The 16770-nt window shown below is 38.1% G+C and overlaps 1 protein-coding gene across 16 annotated transcripts in view; it reads left to right on the top strand.

Annotated features, from left to right (window-relative positions):
- Positions 1–15274, top strand: part of PPIP5K2 (diphosphoinositol pentakisphosphate kinase 2) — a 67714-nt gene extending 52440 nt beyond the window's left edge. For 8 of the 16 annotated variants that reach the window (XM_070742960.1, XM_070742962.1, XM_070742964.1 and 5 more), the window contains 4 exons: positions 253–315; positions 6193–6342; positions 7911–8039; positions 12442–15274. In XM_070742960.1, coding sequence (XP_070599061.1) covers positions 253–315; positions 6193–6342; positions 7911–8039; positions 12442–12473 — 374 coding nt within the window. In that variant the 3' untranslated portion in view covers positions 12474–15274. Of the gene's footprint in view, positions 1–252; positions 316–1833; positions 1884–6192; positions 6343–7910; positions 8040–12441 lie in introns of those variants that run through there. The other 8 variants (XM_070742971.1, XM_070742972.1, XM_070742969.1 and 5 more) reach the window with 2 other exon arrangements.
- Positions 15275–16770: the final 1496 nt, after the last annotated feature.

Raw genomic sequence — 16770 nt, 5'->3', positions numbered from 1 at the left:
ATCCCACATCATGTTGTGCAAATTTGCAGTTACTCCTTTAAGTCCATGCACTCCATTAAAATCCTAGTTAATATCAAGCGAAGGTTATTTTTAATTTTATTTGGCCTGTGCACTTTTTCCAATACCTTTTGCATGCCACTTCATTCTAACCTTTTATTTACTTCCCTTCTTCCCACCTTCCTGTCTTTTCTTGAAATGTCCCTCTTCTGGTAGCTGGTTTGAATTTCAGGTACCTGTTTTTCTCTTTCTCAGACCCCACACGTGGTTCTGCTGTTAAAAGGTTTTCTATCACATTTGCTCGACACCCAACCAATGGTATGTTTTGCTTTTATTAAAAAAAAATATTCCCTTGCTTCATCCCCCTTAAAAATGGGATGGATATTATTATCCCACTATCTTTCTACATTCCATTTTAAGCACATAGACATTTGTCTAGTTGTTAGGCATGGCAATTGATTAATCCCTTTTAATATATTAATTTCCTTTTTTAAATTCCCACATCAAATCTTTTGGGGAAATAATATGAAAAAATAATTCAATTCTAATTATACACATTTGTACAATGACTGACACAATGAATATATTTTCATACTTTTAAAAAAATAAAATCTGATCTTAAAACTCCTTGGATTCTCTTCATAATATTCTTTGCCTTCTTGCTGCATTAGATATTTTCATCCTGAACCTTTGTACCACAGCATAAAAATGTCTTGCTAAATCAGGTCAAAGTGCATTTTCTTAAGCATTTTGTTTCCAGTAGCAACCATCAAATGGTGTTGGGAATTGCAGAAGGCAAAAAAGAAAAGGCATTTCTACTTCTTTTGTCTCTAGCATCCCAAGCTACACTGCCTTTAAACTTGGGGTACTGTTTATTTAACTTCATTAACAGATATTGATAAGAGCACTCTGTTAATTATAAATCACCATTTAAAATGAAATCTATCAATCATCTTTCTTGAAACGGCATTGCATTAAAATAAAAGTTAAAACGGTACACTATACTAACAATAACACAAGTAGCTTCCCTTATTATAATCTTTTTCCCATTATGATGGAACTAGGTTTTATTTGATCAATATTTACTAATCAATATATAGCTGCATGACTTTGAAGACTGAACAAATTCAAAACTGGTTTTGTTGTTAAAATTAGATGTTGTGGAAAAACACCCTTTGGCAGTCCAGAGGGAACAAAGCATTTTCCTTTCTCTGGGCACTTGGAGAGGGAATAAACCTCTGCCAGCGCCCAGAGAAAAGAAATGTTTTCTTTTCCCGTATGAAACAATTTGCACAAAATTTGCCTGTCAATCCTTTTATTACAGAAACTGAACTGACTGCCCCACAATAATAATGCTTCCCTCAATCCTTAATTGAAAACTTTCCAATATTATTAAGTATGAAACATAAAAAGAAATGTGGGCTCTTTACAGAAGTATAGTTAGCTCTTTCATACATTTAATTATTAGAAATATTTTTTAAAAAAAAAAATGCAAGTACCACCGTATTTTTGACGTATAAGATGCACCTTAGTTTTGGGAGAGGAAAACGGGGGGAAATTCTGCCTCTGCCTCACAGCAAACAGTACAGATGATATACACTGTTTGCTGTGTATTTTTGTGCATGTGCATTCTACGATTCTGTGCCTGAACCATAGAAATAGCAAAGAATTGGAGAAATGTGCATTATGGCAGTATACTAATGCCAGAAAGTTTTCTTAAATGTAGTCATACTAACTCCTCCCAGTTATTTAAATAAATTACTGCAAACATGACCAAGTCAGAGTTTAACTCAGCTGTCTTATCTTAATACTAAACAGGATACTTTTACATTTCAGATTATACTTTTACAGATCTTTAAAATTGATGTGGTTTTCTGGAAGTACAGTGGTACCTCTACTTAAGAACTTAATTTGTTCCGTGACCAGGTTCTGAAGTAGTAAAGTTTGTAAGTAGAAGCAATTTTTCCCATAGGAATCCATGTAAAAGCAAATAATATGTGTAAACCCATTAGGAAAGAAATAAAAGCTCGGAATTTGGGTGGGAGGAGGAGGAGGAATAAGAGGAGGAGGACAGTCACTGTCCAGAGTGAAGGGAACATTTCTTTTCTCTGGGTTTATTCCCTCTCCAAGCGCCCAGAGAAAGGAAAATGCTTTGTTCCCTCTGGACTGCCAAAGCCTCCTTAAGCGCCACTGAAAGGCTCCTCTGGCAGCCCAGAAAAGCCCGAGATGGCTGGGAATGGCAGGAATGGCAGGAAACTGGCCAGGCCTTTGTGCCGCTCTCAAATTTCCTGGGAAATTTTTCCAGGCTTGGGTTCTTAAGTAGAAAATGGTTCTTAAGAAGAGGCAAAAAAAATATTGAACACCAGTTCTTATCTAGAAAAGTTCTTAAGTAGAGGCGTTCTTAAGTAGAGGTACCACTGTATTTATTCTCGGCTATTTAAAAGAAGATACAATAGAACTGGGCCTCTTCAGATCAAGCATTTATTTTAAAAAGCTGTTTCGTTTTGTTGTCTAGAACAGTGATTTTCAACCTTTTTTGAGCCGCGGCACATTTTTTACATTTACAAAATCCTGGGGCACACCACCAACCAAAGTGACACAAAATGACACTCTACCACAGTACATATTATACATATAGTTAATAATATAATTTCTAAATGTATTTATACTCATTTAGTGGGAAACCTGGGCCTGTTTCGATGAACACAAAAGGGATATCCTGGCAGGAATGGTAGTTTGGGGACCCATGTTTAATTTCCCCACGGCACATCTGACCATGTCTCAGGGCACACTAGTGTGCCGTGGCACACTGGTTGAAAAACACTGGTCTAGAACAATAATAAAGCAGTCTTTAAAAAATAAGTCTAAGTTTGTGTGTTGTTTTTTTTAATATATTGGATTTGTGACATTGTATTTTGTTGTGAGCCGCTCCGAGTCCTCGGTGAGGGGCGGCATACAAATCTAATTAATGATGATAATAATAATAATAATAATAATAATAATAATAATAATAATAATAACAACAACAACAACAACAACAACAACAACAACAATATCTGAACATTCTACAGACATTTATAGTTATTTACTTATCTCCTTGCATCCAGTTCAGCAGAAAATAAAAATCTGTGTATCTCTTCCAGCGAATCCTTATAGAGGGGTGGCATATAAATCCAATAAATAATAAATTTGTCTCCTTGCAGCTAGTTTCACTTTCAGTTTAGCATGTGGCTCAGTCTCAATCAGCTGAGGGTCGGAAAGCTGATAATAAGTTGTTTGGCTTAACAGGCTCGTCCTGTTTGCTGCAAGCAGGTAAATTGCTGGGAGGCGGCAGAGGCCAAAGGATTGCGGTGGCTTGATGGGGCCACATTCTGTGTATAAGACACACCCAAGTTTTTATTCTCTTTGGGGGGGGGGTAAAAGGGTGCGTCTTATACTACAAAAATATGGTACTTGACTTATGATCACAGTTGAGCCTGAAATTCTGGTCAGAAGTCGTTGTGGTTAGATGTCGAATCACCATGTGACTGGACTTGATTTTATGACTGTTTTTACAATAATTGTTAAGTGAATCACTCGGGTTATTAAAAAATAAATAAATGGTGGTTAAGCAAATCACATGTTCATAATTCCAAGCTTATCCAATGAGTGATTTTTGCCAGAAAATGGCAAAACACAAGGTTGTAAATTATGATCATGTGACCACAGAATAGTGCACCAGGTTGTAAATTGTCAAGCACCTGAACTGTGCTCATGTGACCATAGAGTGGTGCAGCAATAGTAACTTGAGGACAATTGTAATTTTTTGAGTCCATTGTAACTTCAAATAGTTGTTAAACAGCAGTCAGAAAGCAGTCTATAATGGATCTACTTTAACAGATGTACTTTAGTTATGAAAAAATATTTATAAAGACAGTTTCTATATATTATAAATACTGTATAAATTTGGAAAATTAAAAACATGTTTGCGCTCTTAAACTATCTAAAAAGAAAAGTTTAGTACAGTCATGCAAAGCAGCAAAGTTGGATTTTTAATGTTAACTATTACATATTTCCATAATTTAAAAAAATTATGTTTAATAGATAAATGCATTTCATCTAAATAATGTTATTAATATTATGCACAACAACATTACAGCTTCCTCTGATCTATTTAATATGTTTTTCAGTATCTTTAATAATTTATTGCATGCTTTAGGTATGTATTTGAACTTTAAAGATACTCTCTGATGCATTGGTAGCGATTCTTAGGGGCAGAGGCACGGTTTATTGTCTTTTCCTCATCTTTTCATTGGAGCCTCCCTTCCCCTCCCCCCTTTGGTAACCGTAACCTTTTTTCAGTCTTTCCCCTTTTCGCATCTTGAGTACAAGAAATATGGTGAAATCAGTACCTACTGACAGTGCTTTACCTTATTTTCTGGGCCTCTATGCAGAGCATCCAGACCTCTATAGGTGCTGGTCGGTTTCCTCTGAGGAATTTCTAGGCTCCAGTGGTATGTCTTTATAGCTTTCAAATGTAAGATGGCAGGCTGGCTTTCTGTTGCTGCGCTAACCCTTTCATTGTCTTCCATGTTGAGATACAGATACTTTTTGCAATAAAAGTTACCCTAGACCTATTGTTTAATTTAAGTTGGGCTTGGTTTAAAGACATTAAGAAGGCAGTTTTCTTTTTTCTTTTTCATAGAAGCAGCCTCTTAGGAAATATCTAAAAAGCCTTTGATAATTAGATAATAGAACTGCTAAAGGTTGAGTATATGTGTGACTACTTAGTTCTCACTGTATAGCCAAGGAGAGATACTAATTATAATACAATTTTCCTGTACATTTTTTTCAAGGTACTGATATCTTAAACATTCGGATAGTTTGTTATAACATTCCTTCTTGTAATTCTGGAGTTACTTGTGCTTATAGATTTTTCTCTGGTAAAGAAAAGCTGAAGTTCTTGTGGAATTTACTGTAATGCAAAGAAAGGGTTTGCGCTTGCCTGCATGTATACTGTTGTAGTTTATTTTACCAAGCATTAAATGCAATTAACTTGAATTATATATAGAAACTTAATTGCTACAATTAAACCAAATGCCCTAATATCCTTAATAAATATTACTTTAGATATGAAATATTATAGGTTTAAAAAAATTAAGGAGGCATAATTGGTATTGAAATCATTGAGAGATTGTGAGGTAAAATTAATATTACATTTTAAATGTGTCCTTGAACAACTACTTCAGTTACAATCCTGTTTTTGAAACAAATGCCTTGAAAATAATTTGGCAATCTAAATTGAATGAAATACAGTTTCGTTCTTTAAACAATATAATATCATCATTTTGTGGGGCACTGTCACAATCAGTTCATGAAACTTCTTCAAATCTCTCATATATGTCTGTATGTATACATATCCACACAATCAAATGTTTGTTTAGTTAAGTTTTCTTACTCATTAAATACTAGAATACCTGTAGTTTTGTCTAAAATAATGTTTGTATAATTAATGAGGCAGGTTTTTATTACTTAATACATGTTAAATCTTGCATGTTGATGTTTTCTGAAAAGAGCTTTCTTAAATTTTAACTCAGAATTGTATAATTTGTTTTCCTATTTGGATGAGAAACACAGTTTTATTGGTTATAGTAATAATCTTCCAATGTATTGCAACATTAACTTAACTAATTCTTAAATAGGGCTTCTGCTAAAATGCATATAGATGTGACTGTAATTACAGCTGTGTAAGTGATGGTTAAATTGCTGCCTAATTTAAAAATGCATGTTCTATTAAGTTTATATAGAATTATGAGCTTCATATGAAATAACCTCTGAATCATTTGGTCTAAATATTACTTTAGTTTGTGAAGTGGTCAGTGTATTTATATTCAGTGTATTTATATGTATTTATAAATTTGGGTGGGAGCCAGAACGATTTTTGACTATTCTTTATTCTCATAACCAATGTAATATCTCTGAAAATTTACATCGTAGAATCAGGCAAAATATTGGAACTACTTTTGATGAGAACAAAGATTCGTCAAAATTAGAAGTTTGCTGTGTTGAAAAGTATTTCATTACACATGGCTTAGGGTTGTTGTTTTTTCCTATTGTAGCTTTAAAGTTCTGTAGATCACTACTATCCAAAAAAGAATTTAGTGCTTCTAGGCTTTTATGGTGAAAATCTGTGGTTTGTTTTCTTTTCTTTTTTAGGCTTTGAATTATATTCCATGGTGCCTTCAATTTGTCCTCTAGAAACTCTCCATAACTCCTTGTCTTTAAAGCAAGTGGATGAATTTCTTGCCTCAATTACAGCCTCAACTTCGTGTGAAAAATTTCCAAATACATCTACACCTTCATTTCGTAATTATTTACTATATGTTCTATTTTTCAAACGGCAAAATATTGCTAAGTGTAAACAAGTCATTAAAATATCAGAATTAGCACTTTGAGTTGCTTACATATCTCTTTATATACCTGAGGTTTATAAGAATAGAATTTAAGACACAGATGCAGTACAAAACAACGTATAAGATAAATGATGATGAAATTCCAATTACAGAAGGGGCTAGCTTACAATTGTAGTGATTTGCTTGTTTGCTTGTACAGATTTAAAGTACTTGGTTCCAAACAATGTGGAGTACATATTCCATCATAAGGCCTGTTGAAAAACTCAGGTTTTGATGGCCAGTCCTTTAGTGGATGAAAGTTTCCAAACAAATATGCATTTCTTATTTCTCCTTTGCTTTAGTATTTTGATAGATTCACAACTGAATCTTGCTTAGCAACGATACTATACAACTGCCAGATTTATGTGTTTAGAATATAATATATAATTACAAAGGTTATTTCCAGCTCTACGAATACTGAAGATCCCCAATGTTAAGTTGCTTTTATTATTCTGCCTTCACCTACTTCTGAAGGCCCAGCAGAATTTACAAAATTTTCCATGTATTAATTTACGTGATACTGTAATAGATAGTCCTTGACTTATGCCTGTAACGTGGCCAGCCAGGAAGGACGTCTTTGTGACGTCAAAGCTCCGCCCATGGAATTCCCTATTGGGATTCCCCACCTCCTTTCCAGCCTCCCGACCGGCCCGACAGCTCCGCGGCTCTTTTGAAAAGCTAACAGCCGGACAATGGGGCTTCTCAGCGTCCTCCTGAACCCGAACTTCCGGGTTCGGGGTTCGGGAGAATGCCAAGAAGCCCCCCAGCTGTTTCAAAAAGTGACAGCTGGGCGGCAGGGCTTCTCGGCGGCCACCCGAACGTTTGCCGAACTTCCGGGTTCGGCGTTCGGGCGGTGGGTTCGTAAGATGGAAAAAGTTCGGAAGAGGAGGCAAAAAATTTCCGAACCCCGGGATCGTATCTCAGATTGATCGTATGGCGAGGGGTTCGTATCACGAGGTACCACTGTATATTTATATATATACTGTATATATAATGTTATACTGAAAGAACAAGCGATAAATCAAATGAATTAAAAAAGAGAGTAAATTTACACCCACATATACAAGAGTGAACAATATCCAACTGCTCATACTGATGACTGAAAATCCAGAAAGTGTACTTCCACTATCATTCCAAAGATGATCTATCCAACGTTTCAGTGGTGTGGTTCATGATCTAAGGGACTGAAAGAGAAGAGGCATCCCAAAATCAGGTTGAGTAATTTTATTTCCTAAAGAATAACAGAGTTGGAAGGGACCTAGTCTGACTCCTTGCTCAAGCAGGAGAGTCAATTTCAGACAAATGGCTGTCCAGTCTCTTCTTGAAAGCCTCTGATGATGGGGCACCTACAACTTCTGAAGGCAAGCCATTCCACTGGTTGATTGTTCTCACAGCTAGGAAATTTCTCCTTAGTATGAATGCTCAAAAAAATAATATGGTTTTGTTACAGAACTTCTTATCCTGCCCCCATTAATTTTTTAGGTTCTCCATCATTTATTGAATCCATGACAGAAAGAAAGTGTTCTTTAAATACCTATACCCCTGCTAAAATCCAACCAACAACATTTGAAGACATTGAAGGGCGGAGAGCTGTTGAGAGAAGCCCCTCAGGTAAGTAATGCTTGAAAAGGTTTACATGTTCTCTTATCAGTAAGCTTTTAACTGATCATAGTTTTCTTTTAACTTTCAATTTTTATCTAATTGATAAAAAAAATTAATTTTTTTTAATTTTTAATCTAATTGAAATATTTACAACCTGATTTTTAGTTATACTTGATTAAAATTGTTGATCAATATTGGATTAAAAAAAGAAATGTTTTATTAGTAGACAACGTTTTTTGACTTTAACTGATAACACATAAATAAAGGTAGTTCTCAACTTATAGCCACAATTGCGATCACAGTCTTCAGTCTTTAAGTGAAACAGTCATTAAGCAAAACACTACAATTAATTTACCCAACAACTGCAATTCTGGCAGTCCTGGTTGTGGAGATTAAGGAGATTAAGCAATCTCCTGTATCTATAAGTGGATAGAGCAAAAAAAAGTGCTCTACATAGGTTTGCATTTCTCCAATAGGCAATTCTTTACCATTCAAAAGAACTGCCTGCTGGAGGAATTCTGCTTTGTTTTCAAAAGAGGCTGGTTGAGAAAGGTCCATGCAAAAATCCCAGCAGAATTTTGGCACGAGTATTTGCAGCCAAGATGAGAAGGCATATCATGCTGCATTGTCTTGCAGAGAAAAAAAAGGTTATCTTGTCTGCAATGGTTGGCTGAAAATGGTCCATCCTTAAATTCAATTAGGATTTTGACATGGACTATTTGCAGCATGGGGCCTCCATTATCTTTTCTTTCTAAGGGGTGGCAACAAATACCCCATGCTGCAAATAGATTTTGGGATAGAAGATTTCAAGCCTCCTCTTCCCCAGAAAGAAGAGGGAATCATTGGGACCTCCTTGCTGGCTTCCCACTGACTTTCTAGGGAAGACAGTGGGAAAGATAGCCAATGGTGATCACATGATTACAGGTGCTTGACAATCAGTCATGAGGTTACCAGCACCTAGATGGCAATCATGTGACCACACACTGCAACAGCTGTAACTGCATGGGTTGTAAATCTGTTCAGAAGCATCGTAATTTCAAATGATCACTGAACAAATGTTTGTTAAGCAAATGTTTACAATTGTGCTTAATGACCTATGGAAGTGAAGTACTGTACCATTATTAATATTTTTTACTTGCACCAGTGACTTGAAAAAGCTGAACAAAGAGATGCCCTTTAAAGTACTACATAATCATGTTTAATATGAAGCTCAGCACATTTTCAGGGTCTTTTACTTGCTGTGACTGCTCCAGATATAGTGTCCCCCATATCTTGCAGATCTTGATCTAACTGACTATAATTTTATTCTGTATACATTGTGGCTCATGACTTTACTACCTGTCATTTGCCAGAACTATTCAATTTGCTTCCAGCCCCTTTCCTTTCTCGGAAGTCCATTCAATATTGCAAGTTCAGATTAAAAGCAATATGTGAAGCAGCAACGGGCCACAATTCCTAGTGCTACTGGAATGGGGCGGGAGCGTGTCTTCCCCCCCCCCCCCCCGTGCAGGATTCGGCTTTTGTGCATGCGCAGTAGCTGAATCTCGCATGAGAATTCACCAATTTTCAGCATTTTTTGCTTCTGCCCATGCACAAAAGCAAAAAATAGCTGAAAATCGGTGAAAATGGCTGCTGCAGCAGCTTGGAGGCCTCTTGGAGCAGAAGAAGAGCCTTCTCCTTACAGGTAAGAGACCTCCAGCCGCCCCCGCCACTCATTCCGGCTGCTTCCGCTTATTCCCCGCCTGCTCCCCGCCATTCGTTCCAGCACCCTCACCCATTCTCCGCCATGACCCTACCGATCACTTTCTCTCCTACCTTTTCCGCTACTTCTTTGCCCTTTTCTGCCATGTGGGGAGCAGGCTGGGCGGCAGGAGCCCAGCACCGTCGCAGCTGGCTGGCACTCTCACTGAGACTCTCAGGTACAAGGTGAGATTTGGCTGCTCCAGGTGTATAGTAACCAAAATCTTGCACGGGCATTCTCGCGTGAGCAAGATTTCTGCAAAATATCACCAGAATCTCCCCGGGTTCGCCCATGAACGGAGACCGGTAGGTTAGGTTAGGTTTAGGTTAGGTTTATTGGATTTATATGCCGCCCCTCTCCGCAAATTCGGGGCGGCTCACAACAATAATAAAAAACAGTACAGTACATAATACCAAATCCAATGCCCACCCATCTAGTTACAATTTAAATTAATAATCTCATAAAAACAGTATATATAAAAACCAGGCACACAGTCAATCAATCAACAAAACAACATGGGCAAGGGGGAGGTGTTTTAGTTCCCCCATGCCTGACGGCAAAGGTGGGTCTTAAGGAGTTTACGAAAGGCAGGGAGGGTGGGGGCAATCCTAATCTCAGGGGGGAGCTGGTTCCAGAGGGTCGGGGCCCCCACAGAGAAGGCTCTTCCCCTGGGTCCCGCCAGACGACATTGTTTAGTTGACGGGACCCGGAGAAGGCCAACTCTGTAGGACCTAACCGGTCGCTGGGATTCGTGCGGCAGGAGGCGGTCCCGAAGATATTCTGGTCCGGTGCCATGAAGGGCTTTATAGGTCATAACCAACACTTTGAATTGTGACCGGAAACTGATCGGCAGCCAATGCAGACTGCGGAGTGTTGGAGTGATATGGGCATACTTGGAGAAGCCCATAATTGCTCTCGCAGCTGCATTCTGCACGATCTGAAGTTTCCGAACACTTTTCAAAGGTAGCCCCATATAGAGCGTTACAGTAGTCGAGCCTCGAGGTGATGAGGGCATGAGTGACTGTGAGCAATGACTCCCGGTCCAAATAGGGCCGCAACTGGCGCACCAGGCGAACCTGGGCAAACGCCCCCCTCGCCACAGCTGAAAGGTGTTTTTCTAATGTGAGCTGTGGATCGAGGAGGACGCCCAAGTTGCGGACCCTCTCTGAGGGGGTCAATAATTCCCCCCCAGGGTAATGGACAGATAGAATTGTCCTTGGGAGGCAAAACCCACAGCCACTCCGTCTTGTCTGGGTTGAGTTTGAGTTTGTTGACACCCATCCAGGCCCCAACAGCCTCCAGGCACCGGCACATCACTTCCACTGCTTCGTTGACTGGACATGGGGTGGAGATGTACAACTGGGTATCATCGGCATATTGATGATACCTCACCCCATGCCCTTGGATGATCTCACCCAGCGGTTTCACGTAGATATTAAATAGCAGGGGGGAGAGGACCGACCCCTGAGGCACCCCACAAGGGAGAAACCTCGGGGTCGATCTCTGACCCCCCACTAACACCAACTGCGACCGACCGGAGAGGTAGGAGGAGAACCACTGAAGAACAGTGCCTCCCACTCCCAACCCCTCCAGCCGGCGCAGAAGGATACCATGGTCGATGGTATCGAAAGCCGCTGAGAGGTCAAGGAGCACCAGGACAGAGGACAAGCCCCTGTCCTGGGCCCGCCAGAGATCATCCATCAATGCGACCAAAGCAGTTTCCGTGCTGTAGCCGGGCCTGAATCCAGACTGCTGAGGACCTAGATAATCGGCTTCATCCAAGGACCGCTGGAGTTGAAGTGCCACCACCTTCTCGACAACCTTCCCCATGAAGGGAAGGTTGGAGACTGGACGGTAGTTATTAAGCACGGCTGGGTCCAGGGAAGGCTTCTTGAGGAGGGGGCACACAACCGCCTCCTTATAAAGGGTCGGAAAGGACCCCCTCCCCAGGAGGCGTTGACAATCTCCTGGACCCAGCTCCGTGTCACCCCTCGACTGGCCGAAACCAGCCAAGAGGGACACGGATGCAGTAAACAGGTGGCAGAACTCACAGCTCCAATGGCCTTGTCCACTTCATCAGGTGTCACCAAGTCAAACTCCTCCCAGACAGATGGACAAAGACGTTTAGCCCCAGTCACCTCGACTGACTCATTGTCAGTCGACTCTGTTTCACAATTGGAGTCGAGGTCCGCTCGGATCCGGGCGATTTTATCAGCGAAAAACGTGTAGCCTAGAGCTGCATGCACAGCTCCATTTTTACTACCAGAACAGCATTTCCCAGCATTTGGCCTGGGGCCTACCCCTGATGTGAAGCCAATTATATCCAGAGATTTTAGTTTTAAGAGTGATTCAAAGTACACATTTAAATAATTGGAAAATGTGAATAAACCCTTGATGTAGTCACATTTGGCAAGGAGCTTAGTTTTAAAACTTAATAGGAGTTTCAGCTGTTCTGATTTACCAATAGTTTTCTTTACAAAACATAAGCATGTATTTTAATGGTACACAAAGCACCATTCTGAATTTTATCCTCGGTTATGTACAGTACAGTGCAAATTTCAAATGGACTGGGTATTATAGAAATTTATGAACTCATTTGTAGAAATTATTTTGAATTGAGAATGGATTCAGGTTAAAATTTGACTGAAATAATATTTTGTTTCTGTACAGATGCCACTTGCTCTACGGCTCCTGATATTTGACTGTACCATTAGAAGACAAAATGGATTTAAATAATAGTAGTGTCAAGTTAGTAGTGAAATGCTTTCTGAAAAAGAATTACGCACTTCAGTCAAAACTTGAAGGAACACTTCATTGCCTCTTCTATAACGAACAAATCCTTACAGGAAAAGGCAGTTTTGGGAATCACGTTTGCCACACAGAGTGTTTCACTGTATATAAAATAACTTCTGGAATGCATAAGTTGTATATTTTCAGGTTGAAGGTGACTTCCTTTCTAAAATATAAAAAGTATCAAAGTTTACACTTGTAATTTTAAGGTACTGATATCTTAAATGTAAAAACTGCACAAAATATTTCCATCATTGTTGTCTAAAATATGCGTCCAATGCAAAACCAAAACAGCCTAGCCTAGTAGTATTGTATTGCAGACACAGCTAGAAAGGGAGAAAAGGCAAAGATTTTTAAAAGGTGGTTATTTAAAAGGTAGCCCTTTTAAAAGTTTACAGTAGACCTTTTTTCATTACCAAGAAATATTAACATAACTCTGGTTAATGGCTACTTTTCTGAATACTGATTCCTAAACTAGAATTTAGCAATTTATACTTTATTTCTGTTACTCATGCATATTGTTTGACTTATAGATGAAAACAGTTTAGATTCTTGAACTTGGAAAATGCAAAGAAAAGCCTGCTGTGGAAACTAATACTCTAAAGCTAATGTGTCATATATTTTGGGTCATGTAAGCTCTAATAGCATCTATATAATATTGTACAATTGTATCGTTAAAAGTTAAATTTTGTTTCAGTTCACAGATCAGCTTCACTGGAGATTAATTCTAATTTAACAAGTTAGAGCCACCAAAACAAATGAAAAAGAAAACATTTTTAATGCTAATGTAGCAGAGCTAATGGTTTCATAGCAAAACATTTTATTTCTATTTCATGCATGCTCACTATTAAGTTAAAAACTCATTCTCACTCTATGCCAATTATTTTTTTTGTCAGCAGCAGTTGTATAGGGAACAAAATCTTGGTCTTGACTCCATTCCGTTTAGTCAGTCATCTGTCAAGTGCAAGATTTAGACTGTAATCTCTCTCTTTGCTTCAATTTATATAGGGCTTCTGGAAGCATCACATCCTTCCTATTATATCAAGGTACCTCCAATAAAATTTCACAGTAGTAAACATAGCTAAAGGGGTACTGTCCAAAAGGTCATATACTCATAAATTAGTATCTTGCCCTAAGATGGCACCTGGTCTGCTCAGTCTTGGTGTAGAAGTACCTCTTACATTTTCCCATTTGAACATGAGACATTTTGGGAGTGAGTTATGGACAGTATATACATGATTTACCACATTCTTTGTTTACATCAGTATCTGGAATTAGTGCAAGATTATTCTAACCTATGCTTTAGTATAGGGCATGGATTAATTTTGATTGCATTATTTATGAATTTATTTCCTGTTTACATACTATCCAAAGGTTCTTTTTTTAAAAAAAAATTGTTTGCCACATAGGTTTCTGCAGAATACTGTTTAAAAGTATAGTCCTATAAAAGGATAACAGGGCTTTATAAAAGCAGAAGCAGCTGGTCTGTTTACATTCATGATTGTAATTTTATATATCTTTACATGCTGTCATTTGTTATGTTTTCAAATGAAAAGATATTGCAACAAAACCAATTCTATTAAATTACTGTTCCATCATTGAATGCATGGGTTTAACCCCATGTAGAAAATAGGCATATCATTGATTTTTTATTAATGCCTACTGGTGGACAATATTTAAAGATAATAATCGTTATCAGGCGTCCCAAAACTGGAACTCTGCTTTGAAAAAAATATTCAGGTTTGTCACCATTTATATATTAGTTGTCTTTTGACTTCCTTTATGTCCTGTTCTATTACTGAATGGTTAATATGTTTTGAATCTTTGCAGTAACTCTATAATTTAGGAATGGGAATATTTTCCTTTATACTGCAAGAGGCCTGGTTTCAATGCCTTTATAAGAATAAAAATACTTCTCATTCAGTAATTTTCTATAAAAGTGTAATTGCTTATAAAGCTTGCCATGGCATTGCTGTGTGTATTATATGGGATTATATAAGCAATTATTACGATACCAAATATATGATGGGTTCATAATTCTCTTTGCATTTCATCTTCTAAAATACAGGTTTTTAATATGGACAATGTTTGTCTTGCTCACTTATGAATGTATGTTATATTCTGTTTTTCTATTAAAAATGTTTAATTATGTGTAACATTCCAGTCAACCAAAGCTTTGGCATAAAAATGCAATGTGCTCTTAAATAAAGGAGTCCACAAAAAAGTAGCATCCATTCTACTTGATGTTTAACATGATTTTTTGTCATATTTGACAAATATTCCTAAGAGACTGAATACAGAACTACAGTCTTAAATAAATGTAAGTATAAGAACTATCATTGCAGGTCGTTCCTATTTAGCAACTGTCTCATTTAGCAACTATTTAGTTACAACAGTAATAAAATATTAACTTTATGATCAATCCATATAATATGATCTTCACAGTGTGGATAAGGGTCAACAGAATTCAGGAGGTTCGGAACTTAGTCCATTTGCGGCTATGTAGAGTTGCTATGATTCTGCCATTTCTTTTTCTACAATCATAGTGTGTTGAAAACAGCTGTTCTGTATTGTTATCTTTTTTTAAAAAAAAATTATTAATTTTTTATTACAACAAACAAAAAAATCTTAAAGAAAAAGTGCCCAACACCAATAAACCCCACCACCATTTAGGGGGTTAAATTATTTACAATAAATTTCAATTTCTTCCTTGGCTCCGGTTTACATTTCTTTACATACAAAAAGTGATTGGAATTTATTTTTCACATTGTCGTCATAAATTCTACTTAAGATATAATGTAGTTTCATTAATTTTCTCAGCCAAAAAAACCCACAAGTTCAGTTGCCTGCTGAAAAAGCACTTTGAGGCCAGGCATAGAAATATTTAATTAAATTCAGAAAATGTATGACTGGAAGAACAATAAAATAAAACTAAAAAAATTGAAATAATTCCTTCAATACCAAACTTTCAAAATTCAATTTTCAGTTTAAAAAAAGGGGTGGGGGCTTCTAAAGTAGTGCTTCCCAGACTTTTTTCTCATTACCCAAAACAGCTTATCAGAAAGTTACCAAATTTCAAAGACCGGTTATATCTTAGTTCAGCATTAACATAACTGAATAAATGATCATAACTCAAGGACTACCTGCATTATAAAAAATCCTGACTGATCATGTCATTTCAACGAAATACCCATTGATCAATTTTTATCTGAGTGGGAATAATTTGGAAGAGCTTTGAATATGTACTTTATTAAATCTGGCATTCTTTTAAGTCAATTAAAATATCCCTCTTGTGGGTAATGGGTTCACTCAAAGCAAAAACCACTTTCACCCAACTATGGGCAATTTACTCAGGTTTGGAAAATATTCTTCTAAAGAGAAAAAGTTGACTTTGAATCCTAGTGACTTTATTCATCTGTCCAGCCATCTTTCCTAACGGGAGGGGAAAAATATGTTCCTCCAAGATGTTTTCAATTTTACAGCAAAGTCCACAAACCCTGATATTCTTTAGATATTTCTCACACTTTGAAACTTTTTAAAGATGCGTGGACTTCAACTCCCAGAATTCCCCAACCACCAAATGCCCTAGAACAGTGATGGCGAACCTATGGCGCGGGTGCCACAGGTGGCACACAGCGCCATATCTGCTGGCACGTGAGCCGTTGCCCTACTCAGTTCCAATGTGCATGTGTGTGCTGGACAGCTGATTTTTTTTACTTGCACAGAGGCTCTGGGATGGCGTTTTTTGGCTTCCAGAGAGCCTCAGGGAGGATGGAAGAGGGCATTTTTACCCTCCCCTAGTTCCAGGGAAGCCTTTGGAGCCTGGGGAGGACGAAACACCAGCCTACTGGGCTCACCAGAAGTTGGGAAACAGGCTGTTTCTGGCCTCCAGAGGGCCTGGGGGGGAGGTGTTTTTGCCCTCCCCACACCTTGAATTATGGGTGTGGGCACTCGTGCATGCGTGATAGTACATGCGCACACTCTTGGCACCCAAGAAAAAAAAGGCTCGCCATCACTGCCCTAGAGTTTCCCATCCAAGCACTAACAGGGTTGAGCTAGTCAGCCGCCCGTCGAGACAAATAATGGATGCCATAACATCTTGTCACCTTTATCGTAGTGCCAGATTTCATGAAAGAAAGCTTACACCCTCACGAAGGCCTATAAGTGCCCCAGAACGTGCAGGCTTTATTTCTAACTAAGAATGTCCTG

Source organism: Erythrolamprus reginae, chromosome 2, assembly GCF_031021105.1.
Source record: "Erythrolamprus reginae isolate rEryReg1 chromosome 2, rEryReg1.hap1, whole genome shotgun sequence".
NCBI lineage: Eukaryota > Metazoa > Chordata > Lepidosauria > Squamata > Dipsadidae > Erythrolamprus > Erythrolamprus reginae.
This window is presented reverse-complemented; position numbering and strand designations above follow the sequence as displayed.